Source organism: Bos javanicus, chromosome 10 (assembly GCF_032452875.1).
Source record: "Bos javanicus breed banteng chromosome 10, ARS-OSU_banteng_1.0, whole genome shotgun sequence".
In the NCBI taxonomy this organism is placed as follows: domain Eukaryota; kingdom Metazoa; phylum Chordata; class Mammalia; order Artiodactyla; family Bovidae; genus Bos; species Bos javanicus.
Genome location: NC_083877.1, coordinates 11,031,115 through 11,045,485, shown reverse-complemented (window position 1 = coordinate 11,045,485; position 14,371 = coordinate 11,031,115). Strand labels below are relative to the sequence as shown.

Below are 14,371 nucleotides of genomic sequence, written 5' to 3'. Positions count from 1 at the left end.
GTTTAACAACGGGATTGTTTGCATTGAGTTGAATGGTTTTTCAATATATGTATTTTTGGATATTAATCCCTTATCCAATATACAGTTGACAAAATTTTTCCCCCATTCTCCCCAAAACTGTCTTTTTCATTTTGTTAATTGTTTCTGGTGCAGAACTTGTGGGTTTTGAGTTTGATATAGTCCCGTGTGTTGAATTTGCTTTTGCAGTTTATGCTTTTGGTATCATACCCCAAAAAAAGTCACTGCCAAGATCAAAGAGCTTCTTTCCTAAGTTTTCTTTTAGGGGTACTTCTCTACTTCTTAAACAAGAAGTTTTCTGAACGTTTCAAGCTTTCTACACCAGCTTCCAATGATGAAGAATGACTAGGAATAAGGTAAGAGTACCCAGTCGTGTGTTGGTAAATGCTTGGCAGTCAGCAATCTGGAGATCTAATTTGTAGTGTTTGCCGATTTCTGTGGTGTAAATACTATGATGGCTAATTTCAAACTTTCAACAGATTTAACAGCTGGCTCACAAAATTTCCAAGACTAGCTCTCACGAACTGGCATGCTGTGGTTTAAACACACCAGGGGGGCTACCTGTTCTACTTTGCCCTCTAATTGGTGGGAAGGCAAAAGTTATATACGCAATGTAATAGGCTTCCGAGGTATGGAATTATGTTCTAAATGTCCTGTGAGCCCACGGTACTGTCGTGTTCATAGCCACCAAAGTGTTGATTATCTAGAGATTTTCCTGTGGACTACTGCTTTTAGGGAGGAATGCCCAGCAGGGAGGCTGCCTCCTTGTCCAGCCAGCCTCAGGGAGGAAGTGTACGGGAAATACAGGAGCACAGGACAGATCTGAAAAGTACACCAGTGTCACTGAAAGTCAGATCAACATACCATAAGACTTCAGCTCAAATTAACATCCATATCTGATCAACTAACACATTTTCCTCTTACAAAGGAGTGTATTAATATTTCAAGGTAGAGGGTTTGGCATGCAATTCAGTGATTAGCATGAAATCCCCCGAGAGTCTTTGGCCTTCATCACATATCGCCTGGCAAAGTGCCAAGGCCTCCAGAGAAAGGGCACTAAAATGTTACAGTATAAAATAGCTTTTATACCTATAAAGGTACACTCTATACCATAGAGTGGTTGGAGGACCAGGAGGGCCAGAGGGCTCCTGAAGGCCCTAGGGCTCAGGAAATAACCTTTCAGTGAGACACAAAAAGCAAGGAAGAGGGGGGAGGATTGAGAGATGACATTCTCCAACCGTACGAATTTACTTCTCCTTCCTGGACTCTTTTGAATTGGGATCGATCTATAGATGTGTCACAGTAGCAGTGCAGCTCCGATACCCTGGGAGGCGGCTCCTGTAGCAGGGTCTGCCTGGGCGATTAGACAGTGTCAGCAAGCAGGGGGTTGGTGGACAGGCCCAAGCTGTGTCCCGTCACTGAAGACCCTGATCGAAGACCCTAGTCCCGACTTTTGAAGCAACCTACACCTGTAGGCTGTACGTGTGAGGTGGACCAAAATCCTCCACGTCTTGTATCGGTCATGCATATGCCACTGTAGTTTCTACCGAAATCATAATAAAATGATGGTGACAGTGTTTATCCTTTATTTATAACTTAAGGTATTTCCGGGAATTCTGGAATAGGAGAATATATTGCCGCCCAGCAATATTTCTTGAAACAGAAATCTAAGGGAATTTATTTAAAAAATTTGCCTGGATCATTTGCCTTACAAATGAAATGGGAGAAGAACTAATGTAAAAATCAGGCAAGTTTCTGTCCTGAACATAAAGTGAGGCTGCTGATACCACCATAGATAGTGTATGTTGTGAGCAGCTTTCTGAGTTGTAGGAGGGCTCATATCCATATACATTATTGTCCTTATTACTTAAGAGTCAGCCGTCTAGCAAAAAATGGACAGGTAATCTCCATACCAGGTATTCAGAGTATATAGATTGTAGTAAGATGTGGTCCTTTAATTCTCAATTAGCTGACATTCCACTAGGGGGAGCCAAATATATAAAAAAGCACAATTGTTGAAAGTATTGGTAGAGGTATGGGTGGAAGGCGTGTGGGGTGGAGAGGGTATAAGAAAGAATTGGACAAACGACCCAGGATCGGTCAGGAAAAGTCTTCATAGGAATAGTGTCCCTGAGCAGTGTTTCTGAGGTTCCTTACCCCAAATAAGGAGGCTGCTGAGGTGAGGAACTGTCAGGCTTCTCTGTGAAAGAAACAGAAGGTGAGACCTTTGGCCTGAGCCTTCTGACTGATGTACATGGTCAACCTCACGACTGAGGAAGAAAGATCCCCTGGCGATTGTCTGTGGATTCCACAGAGAACAGCAGAGTCCCCGTCAAAGCCTGAGCCACATGGGAGTGATGTCTGGGTAACATGGTTTTTAGAAATCATCTCTTCTTTATTGCCACATTCATATAAGAAGTTTGGTATATCTGGGTGGGCAAAAAGAAAGCCACACTGAATACAAAGAAAATTGTAGGAAGTTAAAAAACATATGACTTTAGTGTTTGGAAAAGCAGTTACGGATTGCGTCCTCCATTTATTTATCCAGGCGATCAAAATTCTGGGTCTGAAATTCTTGGAAGTCCTCTGGGATGGTGTCTGCAAAGGGGGACAGGCACAGGGGCATTAGGAAGGCTCCCTCCAGCCCTAGTGCATCTCGAGCTGGGAGGCATCCTGTAGGGGTCGCTGTCAGCCCGCCCAACAAGCCCCCAAAGAACCACCCCCCCATACTCCCCAACCCCGCAGCCATTTTCTACCTCAGGCAGCTTTGCGAACTGTTGGCTTAAAGCCCAGGAGCCTCATTCACAGGCCAAAAGAAAATGAGCAGGCAGAATGGGTTTTGAGTTTATGATTGTGTTTGAGCTATATGAAAATGAAGGCTGCCTCTCAATTAAATCTGCCTCCATCTCTCGCAGAACCCTATGTCCCAAGCCAAGCAGTTTAATAGTTTAATTCTCTAGGGTTCCATCTCCTCATCTATCAAATAGGAAACATGAGATCTGCCTTTTGCTTGGATCACAGAGGGACCCTCAGATTTCAGGAGTATGTGGCATGACTTTCGGCTTCTGGGAGAGATGTGTGCTATACAATAAGGTGGCATTGTTTGATTTTTTTTTTTTCTAGTAGTAATACTATTCAGTAACTAGAATGTGCATTACCATTGCAGCGATATTTCAGGTTGGACCAAATGATGTTTTCCTGGGAGAAGCAGAACACGCCGAGCCGGCCTCCACGCATGGTGGTGTCTATGGTGACCCCAGAATCAGCCACCAACTCAGAGCCTTCATAAAATCGCACCCTGTGGACAACACAGCCGGAGTGGGTTTCAAACCAAGGTCAGGAGGAACCACCCATCAGGAGACAGGGGGTCCTACTTCTTGGCCACCTACGTCTTTGCTCTGTTTCATCTTCCACTTTTCTCAGACCTGGGCTGTGCTTCCGGCTGCTCTTTTCCCCTTTCCCTGCTAGACTGGGAGATCCATGAGGTCAGGGACCACCTGTTCACATCTGCCCTTCTTCTGTCCCTCGAAAGGCCTAGATGAGGTTGGGCACTGAGTCCAACTCAATGGGTCCTCGCTGATGAATCAGAAAGCACAATACGACCCAGGACCAAGAGGCTTTGTGACTTCACTGTGCAGTGAGTTACCCTGTCCAGACATCATACTTAAAAACCACTGCTCTTTGGGATCCAGGAGCAATGATTTTCCTCGGGAGGAACAGCATTCCCTAAGTAGGATTTTAGAAATGTGGGTGGGGGGCATTTGGGGCTGTAACCATGGCATTTAGTGGCAGAAGGCAGGGATGCTGGGTGGCTTACAAGGCCCTGGAGAGAACAATAAAAACCTGTCCTGCATCCAGACACCTTTGGGGTGCTCCTCCAGACCCCTGGGTAGGAACAGACCCTTGGCCTGTTTCTAGTTATCTGGGCTTAAAACCCAACTCAGGTGTGAATATCAAGTATTTTTGCACTAATATCAACTGATTTTTTTCCAGGGTAAACTGATAAACTGTTGAGTACATTTGACTCTTAAACAACATCGGTTTGCATGGGCCCACTAATATGTGGATTTTTTCCCCCCATAAATACTATTTCACTACATGATCTGCGGGTAGTTGAATCTGCAGATATGAACCACAGATACAGAAGGCCGACCATGGGACTTGAGCATCTGTGGATGTTTGTCCATTGCAGGTCTGGGAACCACCCCCTGAATTGTTCAAGTCAACTGTACTTCATTGTCCTGTTTAAAAATTAAGCTGTTCCCTATTCATCTTATTGGAGTGTGGTTGATTTACAATGTTGTCTTACTTTCTGCTGCATACCGAAGTAGGTCAGTTATACCTATGTCCACTCTTTTTAGATTCTTTTCCCATAAAGGACATTACAGAGTACTGAGTAGAGTTCCCTGTGCTATACGGTAGGTCCTTATTATCTACTTTATAAACAGTCGTGTGCATATGTCAGGTCTGACCTCCCAATCCATCCTTTTCCCCCCTGGTAACCATAAGGTTGTTTTCTACATCTACTGCTTCTGTTTTGTAACAAAGTTCACTTGTACCCTTTTATTAGACTCCACACGTAAGAGGTATCATACGATATTTGTCCTTCTCTGTAGCTGTTCATTATTTTAGAAATTCACAACACTGCTGGCAATACCACGTTGTGGCCACAACCCACGAGCTGTAGCAGGACGTCACCCCTGCAGTGATTCTAGGTACACGGGCCAGCAGCAGCCTCACTGTGTGTTCTGCTACGGTTGTGTCCAAGCACTTACACGATTTTGTTATAAATCTTATTTCTCCATTAGGGATCAGATTGATCCTTAACATCATGCAGGTAGGTAATATTTTCTATGACTTCATTTGGGATGGAAGAGGCTGCATTTCAAAATATTTGTTATAAAAAAGGGGACATGCAGCTTAATAGGGTTGAGAATATGACAACCTCCCTCTAGACAGATATCATTTTTGGTGTAAAGTCTCAAAGAAAGACAAAGTATGAATTAGCTTTCATGATTTCCTTTTTTCCACTCAGCAGCTTTCCTGCCCCGGTCAGGAAAATGCAATCAGCACCTCTTCCTAAAGAAGTGCTACATAAGCCGGTGTGGATCTTTAAATCTGAGGAATGAGAAAGTAAGTACATTGCTGCTGCTGCTGCGTTGCTTCAGTCGTGTCCGACTCTGTGCGACCCCATAGATGGCAGCCCACTAGGCTCCTGTCCCTGGGATTCTCCAGGCAAGAATACCAGAGTGGGTTGCCATTTCCTTCTCCAAAGTACATTGACTACATGTCAAAGATGTGGTTCTAAGACATCCTAGTTTCTGAGAATAGGTGTTTGTTTTTTTAAACAGTCCTACAGGGAAATTCCAAGGGCTTCCCTTGTGACTCAGACAGTAAAGAATTTGCCTGCAATGTGGAAGACCCACGTTCGATCCCTGGGTGGGGAAGATTCAGTGGGGGAGGGCATGGCAACCCACTCCGGTATTCTTGCCTGGAGAATCCCATGAGCAGAGGAGTCCAGTGGGCTACAGTCCAGGGGCTTGCAAAGAGTCGGACTTGACTGAGCAACTAACACTTTCACAGGGAAATAAGGCAGAACGTGGGCTCACAAGAGGGTCAGTTCATGCCGAGGGCAGTATGTGTCACTGCTACGTCAGGCGCAGGGGAGACCAAGATAAAATGAGACACGGGTGCTGCTCTTGTGGAGTTTATCAGACCATGAGGGACTCACTGCAGCACGAAATGCTGAGGTAAGTGATGATACAGGGTCCAGAGGGACCACACAGGAGGGCGGATGAGAGTCAGTCTCGCCTGACACAGGTCAGAGGGGCAGACTGTTCTGGTGCCCAGGCCTCCCCCACAGAAGGTCCTTCTACCCCCGGGTGGCCCTACCATCCAGGTGGTCAGTCTGAGCGGGGTGTCCTCCTCCTACCTCTTTCCTGGGAGCCTGAGGTCCTGGCTCGCCTTCAGGAGCTGTCTGCTCAGGGAAGCGAAGGCTCTGAGATGTGGGAGGAGGGGGCGCAGCGCCTACCTGATGTAGCCCACCTGGGGCCGGTGCTGCAGGAACCAGCGGTAGGACACCTTGTCCTTCCAGCCCACGTTCCTGGAGTCCTTCCACAGCAGCCTGACCTGGTCACTGGTGTCCCCCGTGTGCCACAGCGAGTTGCGGAGATGCTCCCCTGGACCTGTCTTGGACTTCACGGCCTGGACAACGACACGAGCAAGGTCTTAGATACACAGACTGCACTTCCTGCATCCCGTATCCCTGGGGTGGTGATGGGGTCGGGATTCATGGGTGCAACCGGCAGCCTTGAATCTGGACACAAGGCGTAAACGCTTCAATGCCATTTCTGCTGTGGTCATCCCCAGCCTTCAGTGATCAGCACTGGCCGGCATTCCACTACCTTGGTCCGTGCTTTCCCTGCTGTCAGCCCCATCGCTCCCCACATTTGGCCAAGGAGGGTTCTGACCTCTGCCTTTCCTCCCAGCAGGAGTGACGGACATGGTTTCCCAGCCCTCCTGTACAAAGTTGGCCACCCGAGGAAACACATTAGTCAGTTTCCAAGGGGACTGTGCTTGAAGATGTACCCCTAAATCTTCCCCACCTCTGGGGTCAGACGTTCTCACCCAGAGGGGAGCATGCAGCTCGTACAAAGAAGCGAAGGCATGGCCCCCTGGATGGGCTGCAGAGTTCCCAGATTTGAGCACAAATGCATCGATTTCTATTAATGAATGCCATATAGGAGAACACAGAATTTAAAAGGAGGGTGAAGGGCCCAGAAGAAAGGGAGATGAGTACCTTGAGCTGAATGCCAGGTTCCGCGACAGCTCGGAATGGGGTGGCCTGCCAGTATGTCTGCTCTGTCTGCTTCCACATGACCACGTAGAAGCTGGAGCTGTCCTGGTAACCAAAGATGAAGCCAGCGTAGTCATCGTCCGTCTGGGTGTTGACGTGGAAGGTCCCTTCGAAGTCAACTCCATTAAAAGCCGTGTACCCTGTAAAGATCAAAGCAGATGAGAAAAACAGACAAGCCACGCGGGTAGCTGGAAAGAGTGAATTCCACACAAGTGGTGACTGAGGCCCTGGACATACCCACTGCCAGGCCAGGATCGCTGTTCATGGTCTGTACAATCTCCATGCCCTGCAGAGAGAAATGCAGGAGTTAAGATTAACCTCAGAGGGGATGGAATAAGCTCGAGGAAGCTCAGATTCTCGGGCATCACCGGTGAGAAGTCAGTGATGTCTGAGCTCCGTGTAAAGATTTCATTATTTGAAGAACTGCCCTACCTTCTATTGTGCTCAAAGAAAACATACACTTTTCAACAAAACAAAACCTCAGTGCTGAGTAGAAACTGTTTTGCTAAAACTGTCACTTGAGTTGATTCAATAGATTCTTAACTAGAGAACATACGCTTTAAAAATTTTTTTTAATTTTTAATTGGAGAATAATTGCTTTACAATACTGTGCTGGTTTCTGCCATGTTGTTGTTCAGTCGCTCAGTCGTGTCCGACTCTTTGCAACCCCATGGACTGCAGCCCGCCACCCTCCTCTGTCCCTGAGATCTTCCGGGCAAGAATACTGGAGTGCTTGCCATTTCCTTCTCCAGGTTTCTGCCATTCAACAACATCAATCAGCTGTAAGTACACATAGGTCCCCTCCCTCCTGAACCTCCCTCCCAACCCTCTGGGCTGCGGAACATGGGGTTAGGCTGTGTTATACAGCAGTGCCCCCCAGCCATCTATTCTGCATATGGTAATATACATGTCTCAGCGCTGCTCTCTCAGTTTGTCCCCTCTTCTCCCTCCCTCGTGTCCATAGTCTGTTCTCTATGTCTGTGTCTCTACTCCTGCCCTGCAAATAGGTTCACCAGTAACCATTTTTCTAGCCACAAAAAGGAACAAATTTGAGTCAGCTGAACTGAGGTGGATGAACCTAGAGCCTGTTATTCAGAGTGAAGTAAGTCAGAAAGAGAAAAACGAATGTCGTATATTAATGCATGCTGCTGCTGCTAAGTTGCTTCAGTCATGTCCAACTCTGTGTGACCCCATAGACGGCAGCCCAACATACATATGCTTTTAATGAATGTGGCCTGCTGGGTGATGCTGGAAAGTCTACTAAGCCTCTCTGCGCCTGCCTTCTTTAGTTCCGCAAGGAGGCGAACGCACAGGGGCACCTGCTGCAGAGACTGGGAGCATGGGTCTAGGGAGACTGCCTAGGCCCCAAATCCAGCAGTCTCAGCTGCTTACCTGCCGTTTTACCATGAGGAATCATTCAAGCTTTGTAAGACTCGAGCTCAACATCTGTAAAATGAAGCTAATTAAAGCGCTCCGTCAACAGGACTGTTGTGGGGAATAAATGTGACGTGGTAAAGTGCCTGGCTCACAGTCGGCACCCTCTAACCCACTTCTCTCAGAAGGGCCTGTGTTGGGGGGAGGAACTGGGAGACTGGGATTGACACCTACACACTAGTGATACTGTGTATGAAACGGATAACTAGTGAGAACCTACTCAGGGAACTCTACTCAGACCTGAATGGGAAGGAGGGCCAAAGGGAGGGGATATGTGTATGTCTAGGTGATCCACTTTGCTGTACAGCAGAAACTAACACAACATTATAAAGCAATTATACTCCAATAAAAATTAGTTTTAAAAAAAAGCCTGTGTTGAGAGGCAAAGCTGAGCCATCGCCAGCCCCATGGCACTCACCTGGTTCAGGACCACCCAGTTGGGGTCGATCTGGGCATCCCCTTCAGGGTCCAGGACCACGGTCTGATAGGCCCTGAAGTCGGTCAGGGTGACCTCTGCGTTCTCTGGGCACACGTCTATCCGATCAATGACCTGGTCCTGGTCAAAGTCGGCCTCACAGATGTCTCCCACTCCGTCGCCTGAGGGAATGGAGGAGGGGAGCTGGGTAATGCCCACCACCCCCACGCCACCCCCTCTGTAACAGGAGCCAAAGAGAGCCCAGCGCCAGGGCTAGGTCTTCAGCCTGAGTGGAGAGAGAAGTCCTGGAGTCAGCTGTGGCTGAGCCAGGCCTGGGATCCTGGTGGTGGGTGGCTGAACCACTGCAGGTGGTCAGAAGGACTTGCCAGCAGCAGCGTGAGGGTAACTGTTCAAAGCTGACCTGACAAGAAACCCTGGGTGTCCTCTAGGATCGCTCCTCAACGATGGGTGGATCTTAAGTCTGACCTTACGTAAGCAAATGTCTGCGGTACTTTCTGGACTATGACATAAAGAGCAGGGAAATTATGGCCATCAGACTCTCTCTCAGAATAATTTACAGTGACCCTTAGGCTGAATCTAGCCCAAAGTGTCTTTTGTCCAGCTAACAGGATGGTATTAGTATCAAGACATGAGTTTGCGTATGCAGCGTGGGCACGCTTACCGTGCTCACAACTCTGCCATCTCATTTCTGGCCCTGTGCACACCTGTCCCCTGCAGGCATCGGAGCCTGTGAACCCCACCCCCGCCTGTGCTGACCTGGCCTCCTCTCCCTCCTGCTCCCGCTGGGACACTGGTGAAAGGGGTGGGCAGGCCCCAAGGGGGAGTGTGTGGTTGCTTCCCTGCCCCATGTGGTCTCAGACCAGGGCTGTGCCCGCCTCTGACAGCTGGAGACGCGTGGCTCCCAGGGCTCTCCTGTCCACACAAGCTGTGGCTGCTTGGAGGAGCTGGACCCTGACAGAGGTGGGCCGCCGTGAGCCTGGCTGAGGGGAGCCCTGGGCCGAGCCCGCTTACTGTTGCTGTCCTCCTGGGCAGGGTTGGGGACCAGCCGGCAGTTGTCCGGGCCAGGGGGTACCAAGTCTGGGATGCCGTCGTTGTCGTCGTCGTCGTCACACTCGTCGCCAATGCCATCCTTGTCCGTGTCCAGTTGGGCACTGTTGATGACGGTGGGGCAGTTGTCTGTGCTGTCCTGGTGCCCGTCTCCGTCGCTGTGGGAGAAGGGAGGGAGGGGCTACGTCACAGCTCAGCAGGGGACACGAGGAGCCCAGTTCTTAGGAGGAGGGGTTTGGGTTTGGGGTCTTAACCAGGCTTGGTCTTTTATCAAGCTTCCCTGGTGGCTCAGACAGTAAAGAATCTGCCCGCAATGCAAGAAACCCAGGTTTGCTCCCTGGGTTGGGAAGATCCCCTGGAGAGCATGGCAACCCACTCCAGTACTCTTGCCTGGAGGATTCCATGGACAGAGGAGCCTGGCGGGCTGCAGTCCTTGGGGTCGCAGAGTCAGACACGACTGAGCAACTTTCACAGGTCCTGAGATAAGGCTGCCTTATGGGCCTCAGAGACCATTTCCTACTTTCCCGACCTGTTGCAACAAGTAGATCTTTTCTATTCAAAATAAGGGTCAATTTCTGTGATTCCGTGACCAAATGCTCCTTTCAATCCCTGGTATGACTACGATCCCTGCAGAGACTCTGGGAGTAGAACAGAGGGACGGGCAGGGCACCAAAGTGCTGGCTGAGAGCCCTGGCTCAGCTGTGCACGTGGCCCCAACACGACACTTGGCATCCCCCTCTGGGCCATGCGGACAGTAACAGCCCACCTTGCAGGCTTGAAGACTGAAGGCTGATTAGAATAGTGCATATTACATTTTTTTCATGAAAAACCACTTCCAGGGGCCTAGCCCTTGGGAGGCCCTATGGAGTTTCCTTTTCTAATACTCTTCACCATGCCTGGCCAGTAGACCCGAGAAGCATCAGCTGTGAGTGCACAAGAAGTGGACTTCAACATACTCCTCAGTCTCTGAGTCTCAATTTCTTTCCAGGCCTGATGGCCACCAGGGGAAGAGTGTGCCCTGTCCCCAAGCTTCCCTGAGTGGACAGTGGCCTCCTATGACTACTCGGGATTACAGCAGATATTCCTTTCACCAGTTCTAACCATGGCCCATCCTGGGCCAGCAACTACCCTCACAATGGGATGGGAAAAGGAGGCCAGGGACCAGTGCATGCCCTCTAGGCCAGGCTTCCCAGATGGGACCCAGGGAAAGTCAGGTCGGCTCGAACAGCGGGATTCCTGGGCCTGTGGCAGGGCTGTTTTCCAAAACATAAGCCTGAGCTACTGCCGTCAGCAGCCATGCCATATACCCCCGAACGTTTTTATGCAAAATCAAGCAGTTTCTGTCCTCAAGTCTGTGGGAATTAAAATGTAGCAAATGAGTCATTTATTTTAGGCAACTTCTAGAGGCTGGTGGGACAGGATATTTTAGAAAGCACTCAGATGGCAATCAGAGTGCAGGATGACCTGCAACAGGGAACATTCGTGATGCTCATCACTGAGGGAAGTTGTCAGGGTACCAGTCCCACCTTCCACTCAACAACAGAGATATCCTGTGTCAGCCTGTCACGGACTCGCCTCTCCTCATGCTGTGGGAACAAAAATACCTCACTTACCATTTTCTGCAGGTCACCCAGGGGCCAGTACTGTGCCGGGAGCTTTACCCACATTATCTTTCATTTGCACCATCACTTTTAAGATGCATGTAATTATCTCTACTTTGCAGATGAAGAAATTGAGACAGACTGAGAAGTATGCTGACGTTCACTTAGCCAGCATGTACTCTGCAGCAAGGACATGGAGCACGCGGATGGAGATGGGGCTTGACAGGATCTATCCTTGAGCAAGGCTGGGCTTCAGAGCTGCTGGCTGTAGGGCAGCCTCTAAGGAGAAGTTGAGGAGGGAAGCTACCTTGTTCCTTTTGCCTTTCAGACCCTTTCCCTCCCTCATCCCTGTCCTGCTCCCCCTATGATTCCCTATGGAGATGACAGGGTCCAGAGTCTCAGACCGCAGGTGCCTCTAGCAGAGTTGCCCATGTCTACGTTTTTGATGTTCTTATAGCATCAGATCCAGCTCTTTGTCCTAACATAGGCCTCCATCCATGTGGGATGAGAAGGGCTGACAGCATTCATTTGCATAGAACAATTCCACCCAAGAAGACTGAATGAAACGATTCCAGAGACAATGAAATCACAAAGATCTCTCAGCAAGCTGGCAGCTCTCTATTTGGGGCTGATGGTGAAGCTTCCCTGAGCTGAAAGAACACACAATAGCAAAAGAGCTAATATCCATGTAACAGAAACTGTGATATGTAGTTTCCATAAACTAGCTCAACCTTCACAACAGTCCTAAGAGCTACATTCCAGTTTTAGCCCCATTTTACAGATGAGGAAATGGAGGCACAGAGAGATGGGCAGCTGAAGTGTAAGGTTGCTGCTGCTGCTGCTGCTGCTGCTGCTGCTGCTAAGTCGCTTCAGCCGTGTCCAACTCTGTGCGACCCCATAGATGGCAGCCTACCAGGCTCCCCCGTCCCTGGGATTCTCCAGGCAAGAACACTGGAGTGGGTTGCCATTTCCTTCTCCAATGCATGAAAGTGAAAAGTGAAAGTGAAGTTGCTCAGTCGTGTCCGACTCTTAGCCGACCCCATGGACTGTAGCCCACCAGGCTCCTCCATCCATGGGATTTTCCAGGCAAGAGTACTGGAGTGGGGTGCCATTGCCTTAGCTGATGTGTTAAGTGGAGAACTGGGATTTACATCCAGGTGTGTTGCTCCAGAGCCCATCTCTAACAAGGGATGCCACACAGCCTCTCCTGTGATGGAGTCTCAGTTGCTCGAGTGCCTCGTGGCCCATCCACGTGGAGATACAGTCAACTCCCCCATCCACAGAGGTGCAGTGACCCTGACCAAAGACAGCCATTGTTCCTCTAGCAACTCAATCTACCCAGAGAGCCCTCAAAGCATGGTAGCAGCAGAAAGCTCTGAGAGAGAAAACTCCCTCTGGATTTTTCATCTGGTCCTATGCAGTTGGGAGACATGCCATACCTGTCCTGATTGGTGTCACAGGAGTCCCCAACCAGATCATTATCCACGTCAGACTGCAAAGGGAACAGAACGTGTTATTTATCCCTAGGCCTGCACAGAACGTTCCGGAGAAGGCAGGCCTGGCCCATCATCACTGGATCTCAGGAATTATTTCTTTGAAATTGGGGTGGTGCAAGCTGCAAAAGGACAACACCATATTGGTGTAGGCACAATGCTGAATTTTCAAAAAAGCCTTCCAAAATATCAAGCTCCAAGGACGGGCTGCCTACACACCAGATGAGCTGACTGGAGAAGGGCGCCGGGGCAGTGTGGGGGCAGGTGCAGACACGGCCCTCCGGCACAGGTCGGAAGGGGGCCAACCACAGACACGAGGATGAAGCAAGCAGGTTTTGCTTTGCTTCTGTATTTTGGAGCGGAGCCAGAACAGGAGTGAGTCAGAGGGCAACAATGACGACCCCTTCCCAGGGCTTTCAAAATATGTGACACATCACACCCAAGGATCCAGACAGGAAGGAGGAGAGAGAAGAGAAACTGCACATCGCTGATTGAACCTAATCTGAAATGTCCATACACAGGGGTTTGGGGATGAAAGGGACATGAGGCTCCCCATAGTTAATTTCCGTTACATTTTCCTTTCAGCAGGAAAAAAAAAAAAACTTGTTCTGGGCATCCTTAGATTCCTAGGACTGACATCAGAGGGACTCTACAGCCTGTGAGATGAGTCAGAGGGCCCCAGATGTCCTGCAGTGTCCCTCCCATCACCTCCAGTCCTACGTATACAACATTATCACCTCTGCTGTTAGGAGGAAGGGAGCAGCAGCAAACGGGGCTGGTGGGCTCTGCTGGGTTCTTCCAGATGCTGGTCTTAAAGTGCATCTTTGCACGGGGCGCTCAGCCTGGGGTTCGGCTTCCCTTGGGTCCTACTAACCTGGTTTGGGTTGCTGACCTCAGGACAGCTGTCACAGGCATCCCCCACACCGTCACCGTCTCTGTCTTCTTGGTCACTATTGGGAACTTTCTGGCAGTTGTCCAGGATGTTTTTTATTCCTTCAAGAGAGGAATGCTTCCCTGAGTCAGGCGAACATCACAGAAAGGTCTGGAGCACAGACTTTCAGGAGTTGTAGTGATTAGGCCAGCACTCGGGGAGTGGCATCCGCCCAGGCCATCCTCAGGGAGCACTACCCCTTCCAGCAGTTATCTGCTGTGTGTGCGTGCTCAGTCATGTCCAACTCTCTGTGACCCCTGGACTGTAGCCCCGCCAGGCTCCTCTGTCCATGGGATTTTCCAGGCAAGAACACTGGAGTCAGTAGCCATTCCCTTCTCCAGGGGTGCAGTTATCTTGAGGTAACATCAAAGGATGAATTCTGGGAGGCTCAAAAACGAACAGTGACTTGTGGCATTTATCCAGCGAGTTAGAATCTGTCCAAGGTGTTGAGGGCTATCACTGTGACCAGATGAGGCAGCAAGAGGGCCAAGCCTGGGGAGGGAGGAGCTCGTGGGTCTGTTACTACCAGGGCCCCAGGGCTTGGGCGGTGGTGGG

The 14,371-nt window shown here is 49.6% G+C and overlaps 1 protein-coding gene across 1 annotated transcript in view; it reads right to left on the bottom strand.

Annotated features, from left to right (window-relative positions):
* Positions 1–2,389: 2,389 nt before the first annotated feature.
* THBS4 (thrombospondin 4) overlaps positions 2,390–14,371 on the bottom strand; it is a 53,795-nt gene continuing 41,813 nt past the window's right edge. Inside the window, exons 14-22 of the mRNA XM_061430054.1 lie at positions 13,760–13,878; positions 12,832–12,884; positions 9,756–9,949; positions 8,727–8,905; positions 7,112–7,160; positions 6,818–7,014; positions 6,050–6,222; positions 3,177–3,316; positions 2,390–2,616 (exon numbers count right to left, since the gene is read on the bottom strand). Coding sequence (XP_061286038.1) covers positions 2,555–2,616; positions 3,177–3,316; positions 6,050–6,222; positions 6,818–7,014; positions 7,112–7,160; positions 8,727–8,905; positions 9,756–9,949; positions 12,832–12,884; positions 13,760–13,878 — 1,166 coding nt within the window. The 3' untranslated portion in view covers positions 2,390–2,554. The remainder of the gene's footprint in view (positions 2,617–3,176; positions 3,317–6,049; positions 6,223–6,817; positions 7,015–7,111; positions 7,161–8,726; positions 8,906–9,755; positions 9,950–12,831; positions 12,885–13,759; positions 13,879–14,371) is intronic.